The sequence below is a fragment of the Capronia epimyces genome (assembly GCF_000585565.1).
Source record: "Capronia epimyces CBS 606.96 chromosome Unknown aczIQ-supercont1.6, whole genome shotgun sequence".
Taxonomy (NCBI): domain Eukaryota; kingdom Fungi; phylum Ascomycota; class Eurotiomycetes; order Chaetothyriales; family Herpotrichiellaceae; genus Capronia; species Capronia epimyces.
Genome location: NW_006912909.1, coordinates 1092844 through 1114657, shown reverse-complemented (window position 1 = coordinate 1114657; position 21814 = coordinate 1092844). Strand labels below are relative to the sequence as shown.

Below are 21814 nucleotides of genomic sequence, written 5' to 3'. Positions count from 1 at the left end.
GTTTCTATCGCGCATTGCATTTTCTGCCCTTCTAGTTTCCTCTATTGAAATCAAAGGTTAAAATTGACATGCGCGTGCTAAGCCATCCTGCAATGCGTTCTGTCTTTGGTATTCGTACATGCCAGCACCTCTTGCAATGCCAACCCCGGCCAACTAGAAGGTGAACTGCATCAGTCCAGGATTGAGCACGAGCGGCATCAAAAAGTGAAACGCCACCAAGATGGCCAAAGGAAAAATGGCCGTGAACGTCGTAATTCTCCAGTCGTATGGCACGAGGGCACCCGCAGGCCCAATCCCAGCCAGGGCAAGCATGACAAAGATCATGGCGATACAGTAACAAAAGGTGAATTTAAACCTTTTCAGGATGACGGGGACTTCCCTGAAGAAGGAAGTTGACTCGGCTTCTTTGGCGGTCGCGCCCCAGCTCATATTGACGCTGAAGAGATAGCAGAGGATGGCCTGGGACACGTGCACGGAGATGCCGCCGAGAAAGACGGTCAGGATGAGAATCCACGTAAAGTTTTCCAACAAGGCGCCGAGTAGCGAGCGGTTCTCGACCCGGTATCGTAGGACCGCCAAGCTGACGGTACCTAAGCCCTGAAAGACGACGACGATGCCGAAGTAGACTTCGAACGAGGTGACGTAGGCGTGGTCGAGATATCCGTTGAACCAGCCGATGAGGAAATAGTTCATTAGCGTCAATGGCCAGGCAGAAGCGATGGCGAAATAGGTGCCGATATAAGCCATAATCGTCAACTTGGCCATCAGGCTCATCTGGCTGCCCATAAACCGACGGAACAGCGGTGTGATAGGCCCTCTCGTCAGCCAGTAGCGAATGGGATGGAATAGTAGTTCGGCACAGCCGTAGGCGTACTTCTCCCATCGGGACAACTCGTCGTAGACAGTCAACGAGACACCTTCTTTGAACTTATCACCGTAGTAGGTACAGAAGCGCAGTACATATCCCTGCGCCTGCAGTCGTAGAGCCATGTCAAAGTCTTCTGATACAGTGTTCTCGGCCCAATACTTGTCTATGCCTTCGTTCTCGTCCGTGTACCCGACGGCCTGAATGGCAGACCATCGAAGCATCGCGTTGTGGCCGACGAACGCGGCGACATCCCCGTTGGCCACGGCGAACCGGATGGCCGTATAGACGAGGTTGGTAAAGAAGGTGATGGCGAGCTCGAAAAAGCTCGTTGTTACGTTCAAGACGCTGGACGAGAACTGAATAATAGCCACCTCGGACGAGGCTTCCATCTCGGAAACGGCCTCGAGTAGGCAATCCTCGGGTACGCGGGTGTCGGAGTCGACGAGGAGGATGTAGTCTCCAACGCGGATGTCACCTCCACCCCAGGTCCGGTCGCCGTCTTCTGAGAGAACCTGGTCGAAGCATGAATGGTAGAGACGGTCTTCATCTGCTTGGTTCCAGCTAGGGGTTCGTACCACTTCCGCCATCTTGTCCTCGATCCGGTTGCTCACGTTGAGGCAGAAGTTCATATTGGACGCTTTCTTGAATTTGCCGGCTCTGATGAAGATATTGTTGCCCTTCGCATCGCCCTTAGGTGCGTGGTTCGGCCGAGCGACCCACCCAATACCGTTGTCCTCGTAGTATTGAGCTCGTCTCCGCGCTTTATCGTCAGAAATGAGTTGCATGCCGTCATCGTTGATGAAAATATTAGCACTACCCCCTTGTAGTTCGTAGGTCGAAATCGCTTTTTTGAGCGACAAAATTGTCGGATGGATGACAGAGTCGAGGCCCTCTTTGTATACAGGACATTGAATCGTGACATGTGGCAGGGGCGCGTCTACGCCTGTCAGACGGACGGATGACCGTGCTGAATAGAACCGGGAGTTTTCTGTCAACTGTTGAACAGGGCCGATGATTTGCGCAATACCGTTGACCAAGCTGGTGAAGAAAAACCAACCCAGCCACAGTTGTAAGGGTGCGGCAGCCAGAATCGCTAATCTGGTGTAACTGTTGTCGATCTTGATCTCGAGAGCAATCTGCCTCCAGCCAATGGAGAGACAAAATATTGTGAGGATAGAGACACACGCCACAAGGAAGGCCTGGTAGATGACTGTCTTCCGCGGCTTATCCCAAACACCTTCCTCATCAATGTGTCTCGAACCAGTTGACCTGTCTGGGGACGTAGCCACCTTTTCCTTCGCAATCAGAATCTCGTCCTCGTCATCCGAGCTATCCATATCCCACAGCATATTGACAAGGAGTGTCTCGATCTGCTCAGAACGGCTGATAACCTCGGTCGGATCTTCCGCCCAGACGACGAGCATGCCCTGGCTGCGGACAAAGGCGGCGTAGTGGTGTCTCTTACAGAAGGACAGCGCACTGATATCTTCAATGATTTGAAGGTGCTGCCCCTGACTAAATGGCACGAAAGGTTGTTGGTATTCCTGGAGAAATTTTCTGATCGCGCTCGTTCTCACAGTCATGGCAACCTAAGACTAACCTCAGTTGACGCTCATGAGAGACGAACAGACTTGCTTTGAAGAACGTACCTTGACATTCAGCTTTTTGATTTCGTTGTAGAACCCATTGACATGTTTCGATAGATCCGCAGGCTGACAGATGAAGTCGTCTTTACTTTTCTTCAAGATGACACCCTCTGTAGAATTGCCTTCCGCCCACCTCTTTTCCAGCTGCTGCTGCCGCAGATATAGTAGCATAACTTCGAACTTGACATTGATGCTGTGATGTGGCTTGCGCTCTTCTCGCGGACTTGATCTTGGCACCGCGACAGCATTGCCCACATGACTGATCGAAGGGGTGTCACTGCCAGTTTCCTGGGAACTTGTCTCCACCGTCGGAACCTGAGGTTTGTTCGTCGCCTTGGATCGACGGGGAGGCCAGGACCAGGGCTTTGTTGGCAACATGGCGCCTCCCATGAGGAGAAGGACGGCAGTGTAAAGCGGTCAGGGTGTCACTGCGATGACCGGTCAGCGGAAAGTCCACGAGGCATTCATTGCACATTTTGTAAAGTCCCATGCTTTCCAAACAGAGAACTTGGAGTTCCCGAAAGACCTCCATCGCCCCGGGACCGGTGTCACAAATGCGGGTTCTTTCTCTGGCTGGGCCAGAGTCTATGGTGGACCATTAGTTACTAACGAACCATCCCACGGTGGACATGAAGAGAAATCCCTGTTTGGAAGGCCTTCTTGCTTGTTTGTTGACATCATCGAGTGACAAAATTGAATGGCTAGACCCAGCCTCGTGGCCTCGTGGGAGAGGCTTTCCGAAAGCAGTAATCTCGAAGAAGAACCCTGCCGTTGATTCCGCGTAGCGTTGTGAATTCCAAAACTCTCATCTTCTATTGAAAAAGATTATGCGCCTGTTGCAGCCGTGCCGTCGCGACGGCACAGTGGAAGTCCTAATGCAGTAGAATTTGGAGCGCTGTAGCCGGGCTGCGGTCCGAGCGGCGGACGATGGATCTCAGCCAGATCTTGCGCCCACGAGACTGAGTTTCCACCTTGACCACCGTCAGGCTGGGTCCCTCTGATAGACTCCTCATCAATCACCTGTCAGATGGGCTTTGGTGGTCTGTGATTCGATCCTGCATTTTTTCTCGGCACCTTTCCCATTCTTGATCTGGACTTTTCCATGCTACTGAACTCAAATGACGAGCCCAAAACGCGCCGTGTTTGGTGTCCGAGCCTCCGAGAAGCAGTGTATCCCGCTGACGGACACGATGGCTGGTCATCATTGTGCTGGGATCTACCACAGCTACCATATTTTCCCGGGTCGTCGCCCTTGGATGGCTGCATCATGTCCATTCTCTCACCTCAGGAGCCATGCCGTACCGATCTGGTGCCATCAACAGCGCTGTCATCAAGGACACGGTGACAGAAGAATCCCACGACAGTGCTATCCTTGAGGAGCCTTCTCCCAGTAGCAGCGTACCGATCACAGCCGTCATCACAAATTCAGAGATTGACCGCCAGGCCACCCGTTATTCTGACAATCAAGATGCAGTCAATCGGGCAGGCTATTTTCCCTCTGTGGTTGACATAGAAACCTCTGATGAGATTGTCACTCAGGTCGAGTCGTCAAGCCGGAGAATCTCTAATGCCAGGCGTCCATCCCAGAATCTATGGACGAGATCAAGATCCTTTGCAGGATCTTACCTCAAGCCTCCGGCTCTTGTAGAGCAAAATCGAAGAGGCGTGTTTTCTGAAGTACAACTAAGCTCCAATGTAGCACCGCCATTTGGAACTATAGGCCAAGAAGATGCCGGGCGGGCGGCAGGGGACAATTCGCGGGGCGACAGTCGAAGGGGTTCGGTGAATAAGGCCGCCTCCAGCACATCTGCCAGTCAGGCTGGAAGTCGAGCTGGCTCGTTCTCCAACCCCCTGAGAAAGGGATTCAGCCACCAAGAGGGATTGCATCGTCGGTCAGAGAGCATCAACAAGATCAGTACGGAGGAAGGTCGGAGGCGATCAACCGCCACCCCTCCAGAAAATGCTTCACTGGCTACAGGTAGCACCAGGCCGTCCTTGGAAAGGACGCATTCAGCTCCTTCAAATTATCAGTTCAAAACTCCTGAAGCCTCAGCACCAGCCTCTGAACCACGGGGGGCAGCCGCATACGGAAAACTTACTCAGCATACCTCAAAAGTGGATGAACCCTTGCCAGAGACAATCAACAAAGTGGATTCCTTACTCCGGGTCCACGAGAAATCCATCCCTCAAGCTGGTCTCTATTTTCGATCTCGTCGTATCAAGGACCGCAATACCGATCGTTCCTGGCTTAGGCCACGGAAAGATCACCGTCAGAAGTGGTTAACCATCATTCCTCTCATCGGCATCATTTTGGGATTCTGCATCGCGGGCGCATATATTTTCGTTGGAATTCAAAATGTGCCCGTTCATAAATATTGCATGGTGTACGAAGATACCTTCTCATCGGGAGATTTGGACTTGAACGTATGGACCAAGGAAGTCCAGGTGGGAGGGTACGGCAACGGGCAGTTCGAGGAGACCACTGCCACCGACGAAAACATCTTTATCAAGGACAATATACTCCAAATCAAGCCCACACTCCAAGATATTGCCCTTCTGACTGGCAATCACACCCTGAACCTGACCAAATTGGGGACATGTACCAGTGACGAATGGTCCAACTGTGTTGCCACAACCAATACCACAAACGGCACAATCATCAATCCTGTGAAATCAGGGCGCATCAATACCAAAAAGGGTGCAAACATCAAGTATGGCCGTATAGAGGTCGAGGCGAAAATGCCGCAAGGCGATTGGATCTGGCCCGCCATTTGGATGCTGCCAAAAGACTCTGTCTATGGTACATGGCCTCGCAGTGGAGAAATCGACATCGCCGAGTCTCGTGGCAACAACTGGACGTATCCCACTGGCGGAAATGATATCATGTCCTCGTCTTTGCACTGGGGTGTGGACAGCACTAACGACGGCTGGTGGAGGACGTACCGCAAACAAAATGCTCTTCACTCGACATTCTCGGACAGGTTTCACACCTATGGACTTGAATGGAGTGAGAAATACCTGTATACGTACCTCAACGGCCGGTTGCTGCAGGTTCTATACACCAAATTCAGAACCCCATTTTGGCAAAGAGGCGATTTTCCTCTCATGTATGCAAACGGGACTGCTATTGTCAACCCCTGGGGGAAAACAGGCAATGCCGCCACTCCGTTTGACCAGGACTTTTATTTGGTACTGAATGTAGCTGTCGGCGGGACCAACGGCTGGTTCGAGGACGGCAAGGCGAGCAAACCGTGGGTAGATACGAGTCCGACGGCAAAGGGGGAGTTTTGGGCTGCGAGGGATCAGTGGTACCCGACGTGGCAGACGGAAAACGGCCCCGCTCTGCAGGTGAAAAGTATCAGGATGTGGCAGCAGCAGGGGTACAACAACTGTGGCAGTGATGCGAAGAGTATTTGACTTGCGATGTGAGATTAGTTTAGACCTCCATGGCTGTTGTATTTCCGCCTTAATGCCATCCGTAGGCGGCCTCTTCTCTTCGGCAAGAGTTTGACAATCCAGTGAGCTTTCGGGAGGGGGATGAGGTACACAGGTAGTGTAGGCTTGCCGCGAAGAAAGGCTCTCTCTTCAGAAGCACCCAAGTGTTAGAGCCTGTAAAAATCGAGTCTGCTCACAAGGTTCTCGCGGTGTGACAATCTGCAGGTCTCGAAGATCATGCAGGTGACTTCAAATTCGGGTTCGTGGGTGATGGATTTGGCCAACGGTTCGCTACTGTCCGGTGGGAGTTGATCTGAAGCATATTTTCTGAGTGGCTAGCATTGAACTAGTTGGCTTCAAGAGAGCTGAAGGGGGCCAGGTAAAGGGACGGAACAGCCATGCGTAGCCATTCAATTGCTGCATGAGTAACCGACAGTAAAACACCAGCAATCCAGTTGATCTGGACCGGAGGCCACCCTCACAGCCACGTTGCCGTCGCCACAGATGTCAAGTGATGAGTGTGGTGTCAGCCTGTGGCCGCAGCGCAGCCTGTGTTCCCCGCCATCAGCCCATAAGCCCGAGGTTCTTGGGGCTAAGGACTTGACTCTTGGGCAAAACTTGAAGGATTTCTCCGCCATAGCCATAACCGCTCGGGCTCCTAAGGCTATTTACTAGCGGTGCTAGTAATTAATGGTAGACCCCAAAACAGTCCCCCAGAGACAAAACTCTACCTGCGCCTCGTAACGAAGCGCTCTGGTGACTACTCTTTCTCACCGACACCTACACCTTTTGGAATCACCGCGTTGCAATCGTCCCGGACGATTGTTTTTATTTCCTACTGTTGATTTGGTTCCCTCACCCCTCGCCAGAGTATGAACAAACCCTCTACCATCTCCACGGACCGCTTCTGTGAGGCCTGCGACGAGCCTGGGTAACTGGGCCGATCGTGAGCACTGGGCCCAGCTGCGGACTGGGACTACCAAAGAAAGAAATACTCAGCAGCTCTGGATCTCGAGTCCTTGACAAGCATTAAACAAAGTGTGTCTTGTATGCGCGACCTTGGTGACTCTCGCCGTGCTAATATTTGTTGCAGGTCCCGACACGAGAAAATCTCTCACAATGTGCTTCGAACGCTTGATCAGCCTGAAGTGCAGCCACTATGAATCATACCAGATGGACAAGCAGGGCTGCAAATACCAGGCTGGCCGTCGGTGCCCAAACTATGTCCAACTGAAGATTCGTGAGGAGAAAAGCAGGAGCTGCCTCAAGTGCAAGGCGCATGGTCTGGCCGTGTTCGGAATCGCCAGTCCGAGTTTGAGGGGAAAGTAGGACAAAGTCCTGCGTCATAAATGTCATGGCCACTAGTCGGGTGCTTCAGGAGCTTTGCTTGAGGAGCGAGTGTTGATTTCGGAAGATACGTTCGTTGTTCACGCTGTGGCAGGTGCAAACTATGTACGGATACACGGTGGGGTGTGGATGAGGCTTTTTGTGCGGCACATTTGAAGGTCGACCAGAGTATTAGATTTCTCAATGTAGAGCTGCATATTGTTGCGGGCTGTCAAGTAGGTAGTTTTCACGAGCATTCACGAGCATTGGCATGAAGACAACAAGACCGAAAGAGAAAGACCAATCTCAGTCGCGGGCACATGGCACATGGCACCTACAAGGGTTTCCCACCTAGGATTTCATAATCCCCGAGAAAGGAGTGCAGGCACTGTGACATGATACGCAGGTTCTTGTCTCTTTCGTAATCACCCCAACGTCATCGCTGGATCTGCTCCCACGACGTCACGTATGTATATGTTATTCTCCTCGAGCTGTGCGTGCTTCCACTTCGCTTCTCTTTTTATCCTTCTATTAACTCTCCAAGAATCAACTGTCGCATTAAAACAACACTCTGATTTCTCGTTCAGACACCACCCCAAGCCAGACCAAGTCAGTCCATCTTCTGCATACTTGCTGTGGTACCGCTTGCTGATCAGGTTGACAGGCTCCTTTACATCGAAAATCTGCCACTATGTCTGCACCGAACGCAGGTCGCCAGTCGCCAGAGCCCGAAACCCAGACCAATGCTCAACAAGGACAACCTCAACCTGGCAGTGGAAAGGTATGACATATCAATTCTTCGCTCCATAACACACTCGCAGTCCCTCCCGTCGCTGCTATCCAGTCACCCCACCGACAATAACTCATCATATTCAAGGTATTAACCTGTACTCCTAGATCGACGAATCTAAGTCCAAGGATGAAGGCAAAGAAAACCAGCTCGATGGCTTGACAAGCAACCCGACCCATATCCTCGAAAAGCACTCTGAAGCCACGACGAGCAAAACCACTTGATGACCTTTTTGATGCATACGTGGGACATTATACAGTCAACTGAGGCCGGGTCATAGTAGAGAAAAGGGCCACTGCGGAAATCAAGCCTGGAGTGGGATGTATGAAGGCTGTGCCAATTTAGACATACCAAAGTAATGGCTAAAGACGGATTAAACCTCATCATCCTACTACTTGACCCTATTCTCCTCCTCCAATATCTATCATTCTAGAGATATCTAAAGCGGATATACTCTAGCGGCAAGTTCTATCCGATGTTCAGGTGGATGCGTTGCCCTACTGACTATCGTTCTCGGATGTTCTCGATTTCGCCCATGGTGAATATCGCTTCCGCCTTCGCCTTCGTTTGCATGCCCGGTCTGGCCGAGTGCATGTTTCCAAGTCCCAGTTCTTCTCCTCGTGCATCTGCAAACTTCTCTATTCATACTCTGCTCACAGCCATGAACGGTCCCGGGCTGTGCCAAACCTGATGACACTCTTTCCATAATAGGACCCAAGCACCTTGAAGTTGTAAGGTCGCGAGCAGTGTGCCTGTGGTGGGCGTGTCATGTAGTCATCGTCCTCGTAGTCGTCGTCGTCTTGCATCCCGCCGCTGCTGCTCTTCCGGAGCTCACTGCAGCAAGGGTGGCAATACTGCAAGTGCATGACGTATGTCTATGTCTGCGTGCGGAGGCGGGCCGGCCCGTCTTTAGCGCTGCAGCTGCCCTTCAAGTTGCCAGGTTGCAGGAAGCCCGAACTGCGCTGCGCCAATTTCCTCTGGCGAGGAAAAGGAAAAAACACATCTGCACCATTTCCATGTCTTGACCCCGCCATGTTCTGGTCCCTGCCTCTGCCGCTGCCTTTGAACACCTTGGTGGTGTTTTACTTGTCCCTCGCCACCTCTGTGAGCGCCGTCGGCGAGCAAACGAGTCTCGTCGATGGAGCGTCCAGAAAAAGAGGGTATTTCAAGGGTGACCTGATCCCCGTCAGCTGCTTGAATAGGACCATGTGAGTAGGGAAGATGACCCTAATTGGATTGACACTTACCTCCGTAGTGAAACTGGTGAACATGTACGTTGAGCGCCCACCTGCTTGCATCCTCGCGTATCCAAGGCGGCATGGCGAGCTACTCGCTACACTTGTATCCTCGATCTTTCTCCGAGTAACCTGTACTCATGTCACCTTACCCAGATCACCGATGCCCATGGCAATCTGCAGTATATACCATTTCCGACGTGTAACGAAACGAACGAGCCATTATCCTTCCTCTATAACACCCCACAAACCCAGACATGTACCATCGATGCGCTGCCCGACGAGCTGTATCATTTATTCGAATTCTTCGTCCACAGCGACGTTCCTCTGACGTGTCGCATTCCATCATACCCCTTGTCTCAGGATGGGCTTGATATCACTTCGTCACTGCCTGAAATTGATGGGACGGGCGCAGATAAAACATTGTGGACACCTTTTACAATTGCCCTGCAAGGCACTCTGCAGTTGTCTCACCTTCACCTCCACACGAACATCAATGTGCTTTTCCATATGTCACAAGACCCAGAGTCGTCGGCGACTGACATTGGGTCGCATTTGATTGCCTCGGCGGCGTATTCTCTGCCAAACACCTCATATTCGGCACCGATGGAGGGTACCAAAATCATCCGCAACGAGCCTATGGTCCTGACCTTTAATGTTGGCTGGATAGACGGCGCTGTTCTACCTGGGATGGTTGGCCGGCCTGTTTTAGGAGTAAGAGACCACAGCATTGGATTTTCGTTGTTGAGTTTCTTTGCGCTGGCTGCCAGTGCTGGGGTTGGTGCAATGGCCATGTTGATCTACGAAAGGCAAAAGAGTGGCAGGAGCGGAATCTATGGCAATGGACTACTCGGCGGGAATGTCGGGAACGGCACCGCGAGAGGCTCAGGATATGGAGGGTACGGCGGTTACGGCGGCGGGTTGGGTAAACGAGACTGAATATAGCTGGGAACACGAGTGTGGCAGCCACCGGTGTATTGGATATGCCCGGCCGTCGCTTATGTCAAGCATAGTCCGGCACCCATGTCGACATGTGAGAGAAGAGAGTTGCGGACGGACATGGTAGCATATTGCTCGGCTTATCGCAGAACCTGACAAATATGTATCTACCCGAAGAAAGAGACGACAACCCCTTCAAGTTACGGATGGCACAGGGTGGAGGAACTGCAGACCTCGTGCATATCATGACCATTGGACCTCACGCACGAGATGCTAAAGGACTCGACCAGAGGGCCAGCTCCTCCCTTGCCTGGGAGCGTCAGATGCGTCCTGATGCATGGACATGGGCTTCCTTTGCTCCATTTCTTTCTCCGTCGTTTGATTACCGTGGTGGCCCTTTTCTGATCCTATCCCGGTGCGCACGTTCACTTTTTTTGCAGAGCACAGGTCTCGGGATGGCTTTGTCGAGTACGCGCGTGGGTTCTGATCTGAATGGACAAGATCAATCTCGCCCCGGTCCGATGTCAACATTGAACGTGCAGGTGCAGCAGGATGAAGAGAAGATGGATTGACGCGATGTGACCGTCATGATTGGACGATAGGCGTATGAGGGTGTACGAAGTATACTAGAGCCATCGATGCCGGCATGCAGTTGTATCTATCTATCTTCTATTGACTCGGAATGCCGCCTTCTTCCTTTTTCGAATTCTAAATCAAGGGAAGCACCTCTGTCCTCTTGCCTTTTCCATTTCTATTTCCATTGCTGGGTTTTTCCTTTTCCCTTTTCTCTCGGAGAAGAGCAACTCCCCAATCCCTATGCCCTTTTCCCCTTTCTGAGCCAGGTGGCAGTGGCGGTGGCAGTAGCAGAGGCAGTGGCAGTGGCAGATGACATTCCGTCCGACTCAATACATACTAAAGCCACCGGAGGCATTGACCACCTGACCGGAAACCCAACTAGCATCGCTCGAGGCCAACCAGCTGACGATGGCGGCGATTTCGGGGGCTGTGCCCAGCCTGTTCTCCACCGGGGTATTGAGCCTTTGCATCTCGACCAGGTCTGGGGAAATGGTGTCGAGCATGGCGCTCTGCACGGGGCCCGGGGCCACGGCATTGACGGTGGTGCCATCACTTCCCAGCTCGCCGGCCCAGGCGCGGGTCAGGCCTTCCAGCGCCACCTTGGACGACACGTAGAGCGAGTAGTTGGCGAAGCCGGCGCGGGCGCCGACCGACGAGATGTTGATGATGCGCGCCGGCGCGCGCAGATGCGGCAGCACCGCTTGGGTCATGAGGATGACGCCGCGCACGTTGACGTTGTACACGGCCTCGTAGTCCTGCGTCGACAGGTCGGCCAGCCTCCTCGTGATCTGCACCGCCGCGTTGTTGACCAGGATGTCGATGTGCGGGCCGAACGCCGCCAGCGTCGATGCCACAATCTCGCGCGGTCCCGACTCCGACCCCAGATCTGCGCGCACGCTGATGGCGGCCGAGCTGGCCGAGCTGGCATTCGAATTCGAGTTCGCATTCGGCAGGGCTTGGATCTCCGACACGATCTGTGCTGCCTTGGCCGCCGACGACGCCGAGGTATATGTCACCACGACCTGTCATGTTGGGTGAGCACGGAGCGAGCAGAGAAACAGACGTGGATGTAGATGTGGACGTGAATGTGGATGTAGATGTCCTGGTTTTACCTTTGCTCCTCGTCGGGCCAGATCCATGGCCATTTCCGCCCCCAGTCCACGCGACGACCCGGTGACGATGGCCACTTTGCCTTGGAGCGTCTGGGCCGGAAGTGGGAGTTGTGACATTTTCAAAGGCTCGCGCTGGCTGGGTAGACGTCGATCGATGTATCGACAGAGTTGGGTTTAGGTATCTGTTTCTGTAGAAAGAGGAGAGGAACCACAACTTGAAGACTCATAGACACACGGCCACGTTCACGATCACGATGATATGGATCCAGGGTTGTGTGCGTGTGCGTGTGCGTGTGCGTGTGCGTGTGCGTGTGCATGAGCATGTCGTCGTATGGTCATTGCGTGCCATTCAGTCCACATCCACGTCCACGTCCCATGCAATGCGGATACACATGTCATATCAATCGGACAATGCGGCCGCAAAGTCCGTGGGCGGCGAGCGGGTTTTATGTCCTTTTTCATTCTCCATTCTCCATTCTCCATCCACTTCAAAGATAACGCCTGTGCCGATCCACGCCGAGAGATCATGGTCTCATGCCTCATGTTTCATGCCTGACAATTAATTGTCGACCGGATGGATTTTAAAAAGACTATATTTTACCTACTACCCACTAGCGCACATCGCACATCGCACTCCCATCTCCCATCTCCCATCTGGACGTCCAGCGTATAGCGTGTAGCGTAGGTATATATTGTACCGCCTCTGCCTAGTCTAGAGTGCTATTATAATTCCATGATTATCCCACAGATACATGATACATACAACCTGAAAGCATATACCGCAGGACTCTCTTTAGGCGTGGCGTGCAATGTACGCAGTACGATGCTGAGATAGAATTAGAAGGGGGCTGGGTAAAGTATCTGATTAGTAGTACGGAGTATATAGCGAAATACGTAGGGCAGCGCTCTATCCATCTCTTATTATAATTACTGAGTACGGATAAGCTCCTTCAGCAAGGAGGGGAATGTAATGCAACCCCGGCGCTCCTTCGTGGCAAGTATCTACATACATACATAGGTTAATTGGTCAGGCTGACCACCTTACTCAGGCAGAATATCTGTATGTAATTAACTGTACAGAGTATATTTAGTAGTATATGTATAAGGTACCTTAGTAAGTACGGTAGCGGTATTCGTCTGATAATGTTGCGCCCAAATCCACCATCCACCATCCACCTCCGGCGCAGCATCTCACCCTCAGCCCGGTGCACCGCCTCATCCTCACCCTCATCCTCACCCTCATCCTCACTCTCATCCTCCCCTCATCCTCATCCTCATCCTCAAGGCCCCCACGGTTCACGACAAATACGCGAATACCATGTATGGCTCACCGTGGGCCCCCCTTGAGCCTCCCTTCCTCTCGGGGCTTATCCTGATCCCTGATCCCTGATACTGTTATTATCTGATACCGCTATGGATGGGCTAGGGCCTTGCCTTAGGCTTTTGATTGAGCCGCACTGCACAGGCGATTCCACTTCCACGCCTCCTTCGGGCCCTGGCCCGACGGTTCCTGACCATCCAGAATCGAGATTCTAGATGAGCCTTGGACCTTGCGCCTTGCGGTATCTATACATAACCATCTATCAGATCCCAGAGGGGCGGGAACAGGACCTTAAGGTAGGCCAGAAAAGTAAGCCGGCCTGAATTCATGCAGATGCAGAACCTATGTACCTAATGTTCTTGTTCTGGTTCTGGTTGATCATATTACTATATAATTCCCGGCCAGGTTCTCTCAAAGTACTGCAGTTATCAGTATATTCCAACTCTGGTCTCAACAACACGTCAACACTACCATCACATAATTCGAGATAGGAATCGGAATCGGAACAGCATCAGTCAGTCCGTCAGCCAACCAGTCCGTCAGCCAGCCAGTCGGCCATAACCTCGAATCTACCCTCGAATCTACCCTGAATCTCTTGTCGTCTCCAAGACTGTACAGGCATTTACATTTCGACTCGTTGCAGCTTCAAGACCTTCTCACCGTCACCGTCACCATCACCGTCACCGTCACCGTCACAGTCAAAACAAAACAAAACAAACCCCTGAAGTCGCGCAGAATGGTCTCCTTCTCACTCACAACTGTCGCCTCCGTCCTACCACTCCTCCTTTCCAGCCTCAGCCTCAGCCTCGGCCTTGTGGGCGCCACACCCATCAGCGCACGACAATCTTCGGCATCCGTGTCGGTGACGTTCATCGGCGCCGCCGACGGCCAATATACCCTAGACGTGCCACTGGACAGTGTCTTCACGCCGACCAACAACGCCCTGAGTGTCAGCCACATCAGCACCGTGGGCGCCGGGCCGTGCGTCTTCTTCGGCGTCGACGGCGCCGTCTACGTGTCTCCCCCGGCCGGCGGGGAGGGCGACGTCGGCCCGCCGCAGACCATTGCGGGCGGCATATGTGGTCCCTTCCCGGGTCATCAGTACGGCATGTGGTGAAAGATGAAAGATGAATATCCGGTTATCAGTACGGCATGTGGTGAAAGATGGAAATCCAATCCCGCAACTACGATTTACCTTGATTAATGATTGCCCCCGCAACTACGCTTTATTTACTGTGATTAATGATCGCCGGCGTTCGAGCGCGTGCCAGCCGCGAGTAATGTGGGAACTGAAAACTGAGAACTGAGAACGGTTGGACTTTCCATCTCATCTTCATGATGTCAAATGAAGGTTGAAATGTTCCATGTTGTCTATCAACGCCGTTGGTCGCAGGCGGAGCGCATGCTATATAGTATATAGTATAGATAGCACGCCTAGACCAGGCTTCTGGTTAAAGCATAAGGCTGAGACTGCCTAAGTTTCAAAACATGAATCGTCGATCGGTGGTGGTGGTGGTGGTGTCGTATGAAACTTAAATCTTGTTTTTAGAGCGACTGTTATGTCATCCGAGATGGAATCTGACTATAAGGTACTGCTCTTCAAGACTGTCCCGTATACTCAACCATTTATCCGTACATGGAGAATTGACCGCGAGTGGTTTACTAGGACAGTATCAGTGCGACTTGGCCCCTCAATGCTTGGCAGGGGATATCAGCCTCGCCACAATGAGATGGTTTGATTTCCATGTGAATGTGGACTTCCAATGATAGAATTGCTTGCATGACTTTTCTGATGCCTCGTATCCGGACAACCCATGTCTCTGTGTTTCTACAGCTGTCTGTCTCATTGCTGGCAAACTTATCTTATACAATTCCCAGCTATATCAGTTTCCCTTTGGTCACAGCCCCCGGTTGTCAAGCTCTGCTCCTCAACCTTCCTGGACGCATATTGGCTATAGCTAGCTAGTTGTGTAGTTGGTGCAACATGAATACAGCTATCATCACTCACGCTCGCTGAAACTCGTTCCACCTCTAACGCAAAGCCATGTTCTCGACGTCTCTGTTGAAGTCGGGTGTCGTCAGCTCCGGCTTAAGGAATGGCTTGGAAAAACGGTAGGACCAGCCAGATCTGTCCCCATTCTCATTCTCTTCATCTGTGTTCTTTTCTTTGTCAACCTCGACGTTTGCTGTTTCGGTTTTCCGGTCGCTGTTGATGGTGATGTGGGACAATCGTGTAATCACCCTGCCTAGTGTCCTGCCAACAGGTGACTCCATAAGAGTAAGACTTCGCTTTTTGGCCTTCGATGTTCCGACATGGAGTTCCTTCTTTCCCACCCCAGAGTTCTCCAATGCTGGCTCATTCAACTTGTCTGGTGTGCTTACACTTCGCTGAAGAGAAGGTTCCTCCGCAAAATTTCCAGGACTCATGTTCGAATTCACTTCGGAGATCCTGCTCAGCTGCGCACTTGATCGATCTTGCACAAAGACTCGATCAACAACATTTCTCACTCCATCTTGGTAGAACCATCTCTTTTTCAACGACATTGGGACCTCTTGGGCATTGGAGCCTAGGATCGAGCTGTGAACTGCAAGCCGCACTCCACGGTTGGAGAGACGACTCCTCAGGGAATCGTCACTTTCGATCCTTCGGATATAGTTGCTAGCAGGAAGGACGTCTTCAACAAGGGGGGTGTCAACTCCTGTAGCCGAGGACAAGTTCCGTCCATGGGCACCAGGCTTGAAGGACGGCACAGGGTCTGTTGTTGCTGCTGATGAACTAGATGTGCTATGTTCATGTGATTTGTTCGTAAATCTGTGCAGTTCTGATATCGCTTTTCTGCTCGCAAAGACGGATTCGAGTATGGCCCGATCCTCTTGCAGAATATGAGGCGACGATTCGGCCAGACGGTCAGGTGAGCTATAGCAAGTTAGAATGAAAATTCTTCCCAGGCCCAGAACTACATGCTTACTTTTGTGTGCCGTACGATTTGCCATGGTGAAGGACCATCCGCATGACAACGAGTGCGGTCTTGTTGGCCTCCAGGTGCTTTTGTACCTTGCTCACGTATCGCTTCTTCTGCAACCAACCAACAGTACTCTGTTTTGGCCCATCCGCCTTGTGCATTTCACTGCAGCAGTCTGCTATGTCTTCGAAGATCCCAGCCAGGTGAGTGCGTATCTCATCCAAGTCTTCATCAAACGCTTTGGTATACTGCTCCTTATTCGCACTAACCGCGCTATCGAGGGTCCTGAGCTCGGTGGCAAGGAGCATGAGCTCCAACGCGACACTTGCGATGCCTGTAGAGGTACTTTCATGACCACAGCCGTGACGCAGTTGGTTGAGTCCTCTCGATAACGTTTCTGCTTGGTCTGCGAGGTCTCGATGGCCTTCGCAAGGTATTTCACTCGAGGATTCTGCCATGATTGTGAAGTGCCATCAAGAGGAATCACGCATATTCTGTGATTGATTGCGTACCAGGTCAGTATCCGTCGTCGTATTGATGCCGAATATAGACCCTGGTACAAGCTTAGAGTGGGGTTTGAGGATGGCGAGATGATGTGGAAGGAAGAAGGAAGAATGTAAAGGTAAAGGTGAAGGTGCAGCCTTCTGTTATCGGCTGGATGTAAAGGAAGAGAAGTTACAATACACTTGCTCATTTCAAGCTCCTAGGGCGCAGTGATAACTGGATGCAGCAAGCCACTGACTTTACACAATTCAGCCATTGTGTGTGAGTCCATGCTGTACTCAACTCACTGACCGCTCAGTCAATCCTCCCGACACAGGTCCAGCAGTTCCCAGCTTCCTCATTGTACTCCTTCCACTTCCTATCACATAGCACTTTGGCGACATGGTTGCATACCCCCAAAGCGTTGGACTTTGCTTGCTGCAGGAGCCAACATCAATTTTAATAGTACCAGGCGTCCTTGCGGCAAAGCTTGCAGCTGATGTTGATAGCAGTGTAATGGTCGTGGCCGAGTGTGAAGTTCCACTCACGTTTGCAACCAGCACAGCGGCCTGACTCATTGACATCTGCCACGAATTGCTTGAAAGCATATTTCAGATCATCCAACTGGTCTTTCAGTTTCTCCTTCTCCTTCTTGAGAGCGTTCTTGAGCTTTTGATGGTCTGCCTTGTGCTGCTTCAGAGCCAACTGGACATCTATAAGCTGCTTCTTTAGTTTCTCTGCATCTTCAGCAGCGGTGTCAATCTTGGGCTGATTGTCTGCTTTTGGAAGGTTGCTCTCTTTGGTCTTTAGATTTGAGACCTTGGCCATGAGCAAGTCCATTTGCAGAGACTTGTTTAGTCTTTCGAGCAACTCCGCCTTGGCTGCAGAAGCAATTTCATTCACCTGTGCTGTTTTTAAAGCCTCTTTCACGGTTTCCATATCCTTTTTGTATGTATTCTCGGAAGACGTGCATTGGCCTTTGAGAAGCTCGATCTCGCCTTCGAGTGCTTTGGCTCTCTGCCTGTTCTGTTCGTTTGTTTCGTTCAACCGATTGCGTTCAGTTATCCAGTTGGGATGGAGCTGGGCGAACAGGTCGAAGGTGGTTCGGTCCAAATCCTTCATGAGCCTGGACAGGGAGAGGTCCATTCCTAATGCCGGAAAGAACTTTGCGTAGAGACTGAAGAATGGCTTGACAAATGCCTTTTCCTTCCGCAACACCAAGTCTGCTATCTTATGCAGATCTTCAGAGAGAGGACGTCCCAGCTGTAGCTCCTTCTCGAACCATGCAAGAACCTTTTTCATGGCCAATGCTTCCAAAGAAGTGATTTTTAGCTGCTGAGCTGCTGCGAAGATGTCCAGCTCTTGGGAAACCTCGGTGGGAGAATTGCAGGACTTTTCATCGTAAAGATCCTTCATCACACGTTGTTTCTCCGTCAATACAGACCATTTACGAGTGTTGCTGATCATATCCAGTTCCGCCGAAGGAAGGCCGTTGTCTGTTTTGGCTATAGGTTTGCCAATCACAGTTCTCAGGAATCTGTCAGTATGAGGAAATGTGCGGGCGAAGTATTCCAGAGGTGGCGGAAGCCATTGAGGGCCAGCTGGACGCAGGAGTTCCGGGAACCCAGAGATATCCCCACAGTAGAGAAACGCGAGGATCTTGCGAAAGACGGTCAAGGGGACATCGTCGTCCACAAGGTAAGCCTCGCCATTGAGGAACTATGATTCTCCATTAGAACGGTAACACCAAAGTATAGGACACTCTGAGAGCCTCACCGAAGAGTTACACGCCTCAGTCTTCAACACGGCTGATTGAGGGCCGATGACTGCCTTGTGGACGAAGAAAAACTCTCCTTGGCAGATGATGATGAGATCGCAGCCTTCGGCAGTGGTGAACAGTTCTCGTAGAGTAGCCATGTTTGCGAGGGAGGTCAGTAGCGGTGATGTTTGTTGTAAGTGGAATGCGTGTTGCTGAAGTTGGGGCGAGGTGCGCAGATGTAAAGAAGGCTGCGGAAACCACTGCGAAGTTTCCTACAATGCGGGTTGTGTCCTTTTGCCAAATAATCACTCCTTAGCACTCCTTTCGAGACTGCACAGGCGACAGCCATATATACCTGCACAGTATTCACTGAACTTTAACAGAAAAGCATGGAAATACAAGTAGTCAATGCCAGCAGGTACGGGCCATCAATTCAGCAAAAATCTTCACACCTCACAGCTTTCAGTCACCAAACAAGTCCTCTAGAGTCTGCAACATTCTCTTCTGGAGTTCGCGCAATTCACCCCTATCAATCCTTCCCTTCGGTGCCCCAGCCTTCTCGGGGCCTTTTTCGAGGATCACCAGATCATGCTTGATGGCATAGAACGGCACACCAATGGCTCTCAGCTGTCTGTCAAAATCCGATGCCATAGCCGTAAGTCCTGCATACACCTTCTTGTCATAAGTCTCTAGCTCAGCTTGATTTGCCGCAGGGTCAGAAGGAGGCATCGGTACCTCCTTTCCGCCTAAAGACTTTAACAGCGCCGCCACCTGCTGTGAAGTGCCAGACCTTCCTTGCTGCCTAGCCACTATGCCTTCTCTACCTGCCCACCACTGACGCTCGTGCTTGTGCTGTTCGGAGATGAGGTGCTTGAGGCGCCGGGAAGCTTGCTCATTCGGAACTAGATGGCGGGTAACGTGCTTGAGTGCTGCTGGCCACGTAGTGATGGTCGACGCGTCTGGCACCGTGGGAGTCAAGGACGTACTCGGGATATCTTCTGATCGAGCAGTGCAATTCAACTGTGGAGGAGTCGTTGCTTGATGTCGAAGAACAGGAGGAGGAGTGATTGCCCTCTCCTGGGGCTCTGGATCAGCAAGCAAGTCTAGCCCCGGTAGCACGGAGGCATGCGAATTTGCGTTGGAGGACAAGTCCGTACTGAAGGCGCTCGCCTCTGGAGGGATAGAGAGAGGCGGAGCATAAGTATTCAAGGCTGCAAGGATCTTCTGCAACTCCGGATTTCGTTGACCATCCATTCTTAGGGCCGGGGACTGGTCGAATGCTTCAAGTCTTCCCGACACCAAGGCACGACTCCATGGGGGCAAGCAATTACTAGTCGCTTGCTGCAGAGTGAGATTTAGTCAACTAAGAGTCAGACAAGTGCCGATCAACAGCTGAACATTGCAACGAGAGCGAGAAGTATAGGGTCTAGGTTTAGTGAAGTTGGAGTTGAAGTTGAAGTTCGAGTTGTCAAACTCCAGCCTCTTGGCACCATCTGCGCCGCGGGAGCCAGTTAATTAGTACATACACTCGGGTATAGAGCCGCTCTCACTTTCTTTATTCTCTGACAACCACCCGTCCACGTAAGGGGGTATATATGGCGGCGCAGCCCTCGGCTTTGTCGCCTGCCTAAGGTGTACCTATACCTAATGTCCCGAAGGTGCATATGGCTCCCATATGCTCGACCCCGGTTAACTCCAGTCATAAATTTGGTCGCATCTTTAGAGACAAGACCCGTCAGACTGCAGGCCTCCTCGAGCTGGAAGTGACACCGCTAGTGGGAGTATCTTGGAGGGATTGTTCATACAGAGGCTACGGTTGTGGGGCCTGCAACAACAATGCGAGTATCACAGCCAGGAAGATACCATTGCGGATGCGATACTAGCAGTACCTTCGACGAACTCTCAGCCCGGAGCATGCGGCGGAGGTCGATAAATTAGCAGATATGATAGGATCTAATAAAGCCTGCGGAACATCGAATGCCTGTTTTAGCATTCGCTTCAGTATGGAGTCGGAACCAATGACATTTACTTAACGACCATCTCGATGGTGCTACTCGACAAGCGCAAAAGGCAGCCTGGAGATAAACACTGTGGCCCTTCACTGTCACTGGACCTGATGGCAGCAGCAGATTCTGCTGCACCACTTCACTGTTTCCGAGTCCTGCACATGGCACAGTCACAAAAAGAAAGAAAAAAGGGACAAAAAAGGAGAGCGTACTCTACCAGATTCGAACCCCAACCTCACTTCGTGAATCCAAACCACCAAAAACTCAACCCCCGGAACCCAGCTACCCGTTGTAGCTGAGGTCCGAGGGTCGAGAAACCTCTCCGTTACCAGAGAAGTTTTTTGTCCGATCGTATTCGTCAGGTTGCCTCCTACCATAGGTACTCGGATGAGTCCATGAATGGTAGGGACCTTCGACCCTCGTCCGTAGTCTCAATACCGCTACCCACCGGTAAAGTGGAAGGTGCATTGCTTAACTCAGAGTCAGTCCAGTCAGGGGTCCGCCTCTAGGATTCACGGCTTCGCCCAAGAGCAAACTGTCTCATATCTGGTGGCCACACCCTCACGCCTCAGCTAGCCTAGCAGTTGTGGAGCTAGGGCCGAGACCCGGGATAGATATGAGAATTGTTGGGAAGAATTGCGCACATATAAAATATATGGGAGTGATTTCGAGTGAAGTGAGGCTGGCCAATCAGACGCGAGACCTAGCAAGGGGTACGGCAGTATCCTAAGGGATTCACTGCATTTGATAATGGTACTGGTACTTGGAGCCCCTTGGATTTACTCACTTGGCACCGGTGCTGTTAACGGGCCAATGGTCCATTCTCCAGCCCAAGCTGGTGCTTTGCCCTTGCACTCCATCGACAGTAGCCGCTCGAAGGGCGTCGCGGTTTGCACCTTTCGAGTCACATCGTGCTTGGTATGACAGCGAGGAGGTATAGTCCATGTCAGGGATCAGGCGCAGGCCAGGGCCTCGACGGACGTGATATACAGCAATACTCCCGCTTCGGAGGTCGGGGAACATCTCTGCATCCTGTGAAACACGACCATAGGTCACCGAACCAAATCGACGAGAGGATATGCCTGGTACGTGGATGAGTGGTCAGGCGATTGACAAGGTGACACGCAGATCCAGCGCCTCCTTCCAGTCTCTGGGGAGCTATTGGCATTGCATCTCTTGCTATTGCTTTTGAGCCATCGCATCGACACGGAAGATGGCAGCTTGATGTATCCCGGCAGATACAGGCATTGGGGCATGGTCAGTATCTCAACGTGGCTTATCGGAAGAAGATGCCGACGACAAGATAGCCTGAATCAGAGATACTGTCCCTCACAGCACACATCAGCTGGACGATT

At 51.8% G+C, this 21814-nt stretch overlaps 9 protein-coding genes across 9 annotated transcripts; 4 read left to right on the top strand and 5 right to left on the bottom strand.

Annotated features, from left to right (window-relative positions):
• Positions 1-153: 153 nt before the first annotated feature.
• On the bottom strand, positions 154-2904 carry A1O3_07282 (uncharacterized protein; the record flags this gene model as incomplete). The annotated part of the gene is made up of 2 exons (XM_007737392.1): positions 154-2457; positions 2518-2904. The coding sequence occupies 2 exons, from the start codon at positions 2902-2904 to the stop codon at positions 154-156; spliced, it is 2691 nt and encodes an 896-aa protein (XP_007735582.1).
• A 903-nt stretch (positions 2905-3807) lies between these two features.
• Positions 3808-5931, top strand: A1O3_07281 (uncharacterized protein; the record flags this gene model as incomplete). The annotated part of the gene is made up of 1 exon (XM_007737391.1): positions 3808-5931. One exon carries the CDS (start codon positions 3808-3810, stop codon positions 5929-5931), a length of 2124 nt encoding a protein of 707 aa, XP_007735581.1.
• A 2035-nt stretch (positions 5932-7966) lies between these two features.
• On the top strand, positions 7967-8289 carry A1O3_07280 (uncharacterized protein; the record flags this gene model as incomplete). Its single annotated transcript, XM_007737390.1, has 2 exons — positions 7967-8056; positions 8173-8289. 2 exons carry the CDS (start codon positions 7967-7969, stop codon positions 8287-8289), a joined length of 207 nt encoding a protein of 68 aa, XP_007735580.1.
• Positions 8290-9097: 808 nt separating this feature from the next.
• A1O3_07279 (uncharacterized protein) lies at positions 9098-10239 on the top strand (the record flags this gene model as incomplete). Its single annotated transcript, XM_007737389.1, has 3 exons — positions 9098-9273; positions 9321-9336; positions 9457-10239. The coding sequence occupies 3 exons, from the start codon at positions 9098-9100 to the stop codon at positions 10237-10239; spliced, it is 975 nt and encodes a 324-aa protein (XP_007735579.1).
• A 902-nt stretch (positions 10240-11141) lies between these two features.
• On the bottom strand, positions 11142-12044 carry A1O3_07278 (uncharacterized protein; the record flags this gene model as incomplete). The annotated part of the gene is made up of 2 exons (XM_007737388.1): positions 11142-11837; positions 11928-12044. 2 exons carry the CDS (start codon positions 12042-12044, stop codon positions 11142-11144), a joined length of 813 nt encoding a protein of 270 aa, XP_007735578.1.
• Positions 12045-13984: 1940 nt separating this feature from the next.
• On the top strand, positions 13985-14365 carry A1O3_07277 (uncharacterized protein; the record flags this gene model as incomplete). The annotated part of the gene is made up of 1 exon (XM_007737387.1): positions 13985-14365. The coding sequence occupies one exon, from the start codon at positions 13985-13987 to the stop codon at positions 14363-14365; it is 381 nt and encodes a 126-aa protein (XP_007735577.1).
• Positions 14366-15279: 914 nt separating this feature from the next.
• A1O3_07276 (uncharacterized protein) lies at positions 15280-16669 on the bottom strand (the record flags this gene model as incomplete). The annotated part of the gene is made up of 2 exons (XM_007737386.1): positions 15280-16165; positions 16218-16669. The coding sequence occupies 2 exons, from the start codon at positions 16667-16669 to the stop codon at positions 15280-15282; spliced, it is 1338 nt and encodes a 445-aa protein (XP_007735576.1).
• Positions 16670-17153: 484 nt separating this feature from the next.
• A1O3_07275 (uncharacterized protein) lies at positions 17154-18611 on the bottom strand (the record flags this gene model as incomplete). Its single annotated transcript, XM_007737385.1, has 2 exons — positions 17154-18413; positions 18471-18611. The coding sequence occupies 2 exons, from the start codon at positions 18609-18611 to the stop codon at positions 17154-17156; spliced, it is 1401 nt and encodes a 466-aa protein (XP_007735575.1).
• A 304-nt stretch (positions 18612-18915) lies between these two features.
• On the bottom strand, positions 18916-19707 carry A1O3_07274 (uncharacterized protein; the record flags this gene model as incomplete). Its single annotated transcript, XM_007737384.1, has 1 exon — positions 18916-19707. One exon carries the CDS (start codon positions 19705-19707, stop codon positions 18916-18918), a length of 792 nt encoding a protein of 263 aa, XP_007735574.1.
• Positions 19708-21814: the final 2107 nt, after the last annotated feature.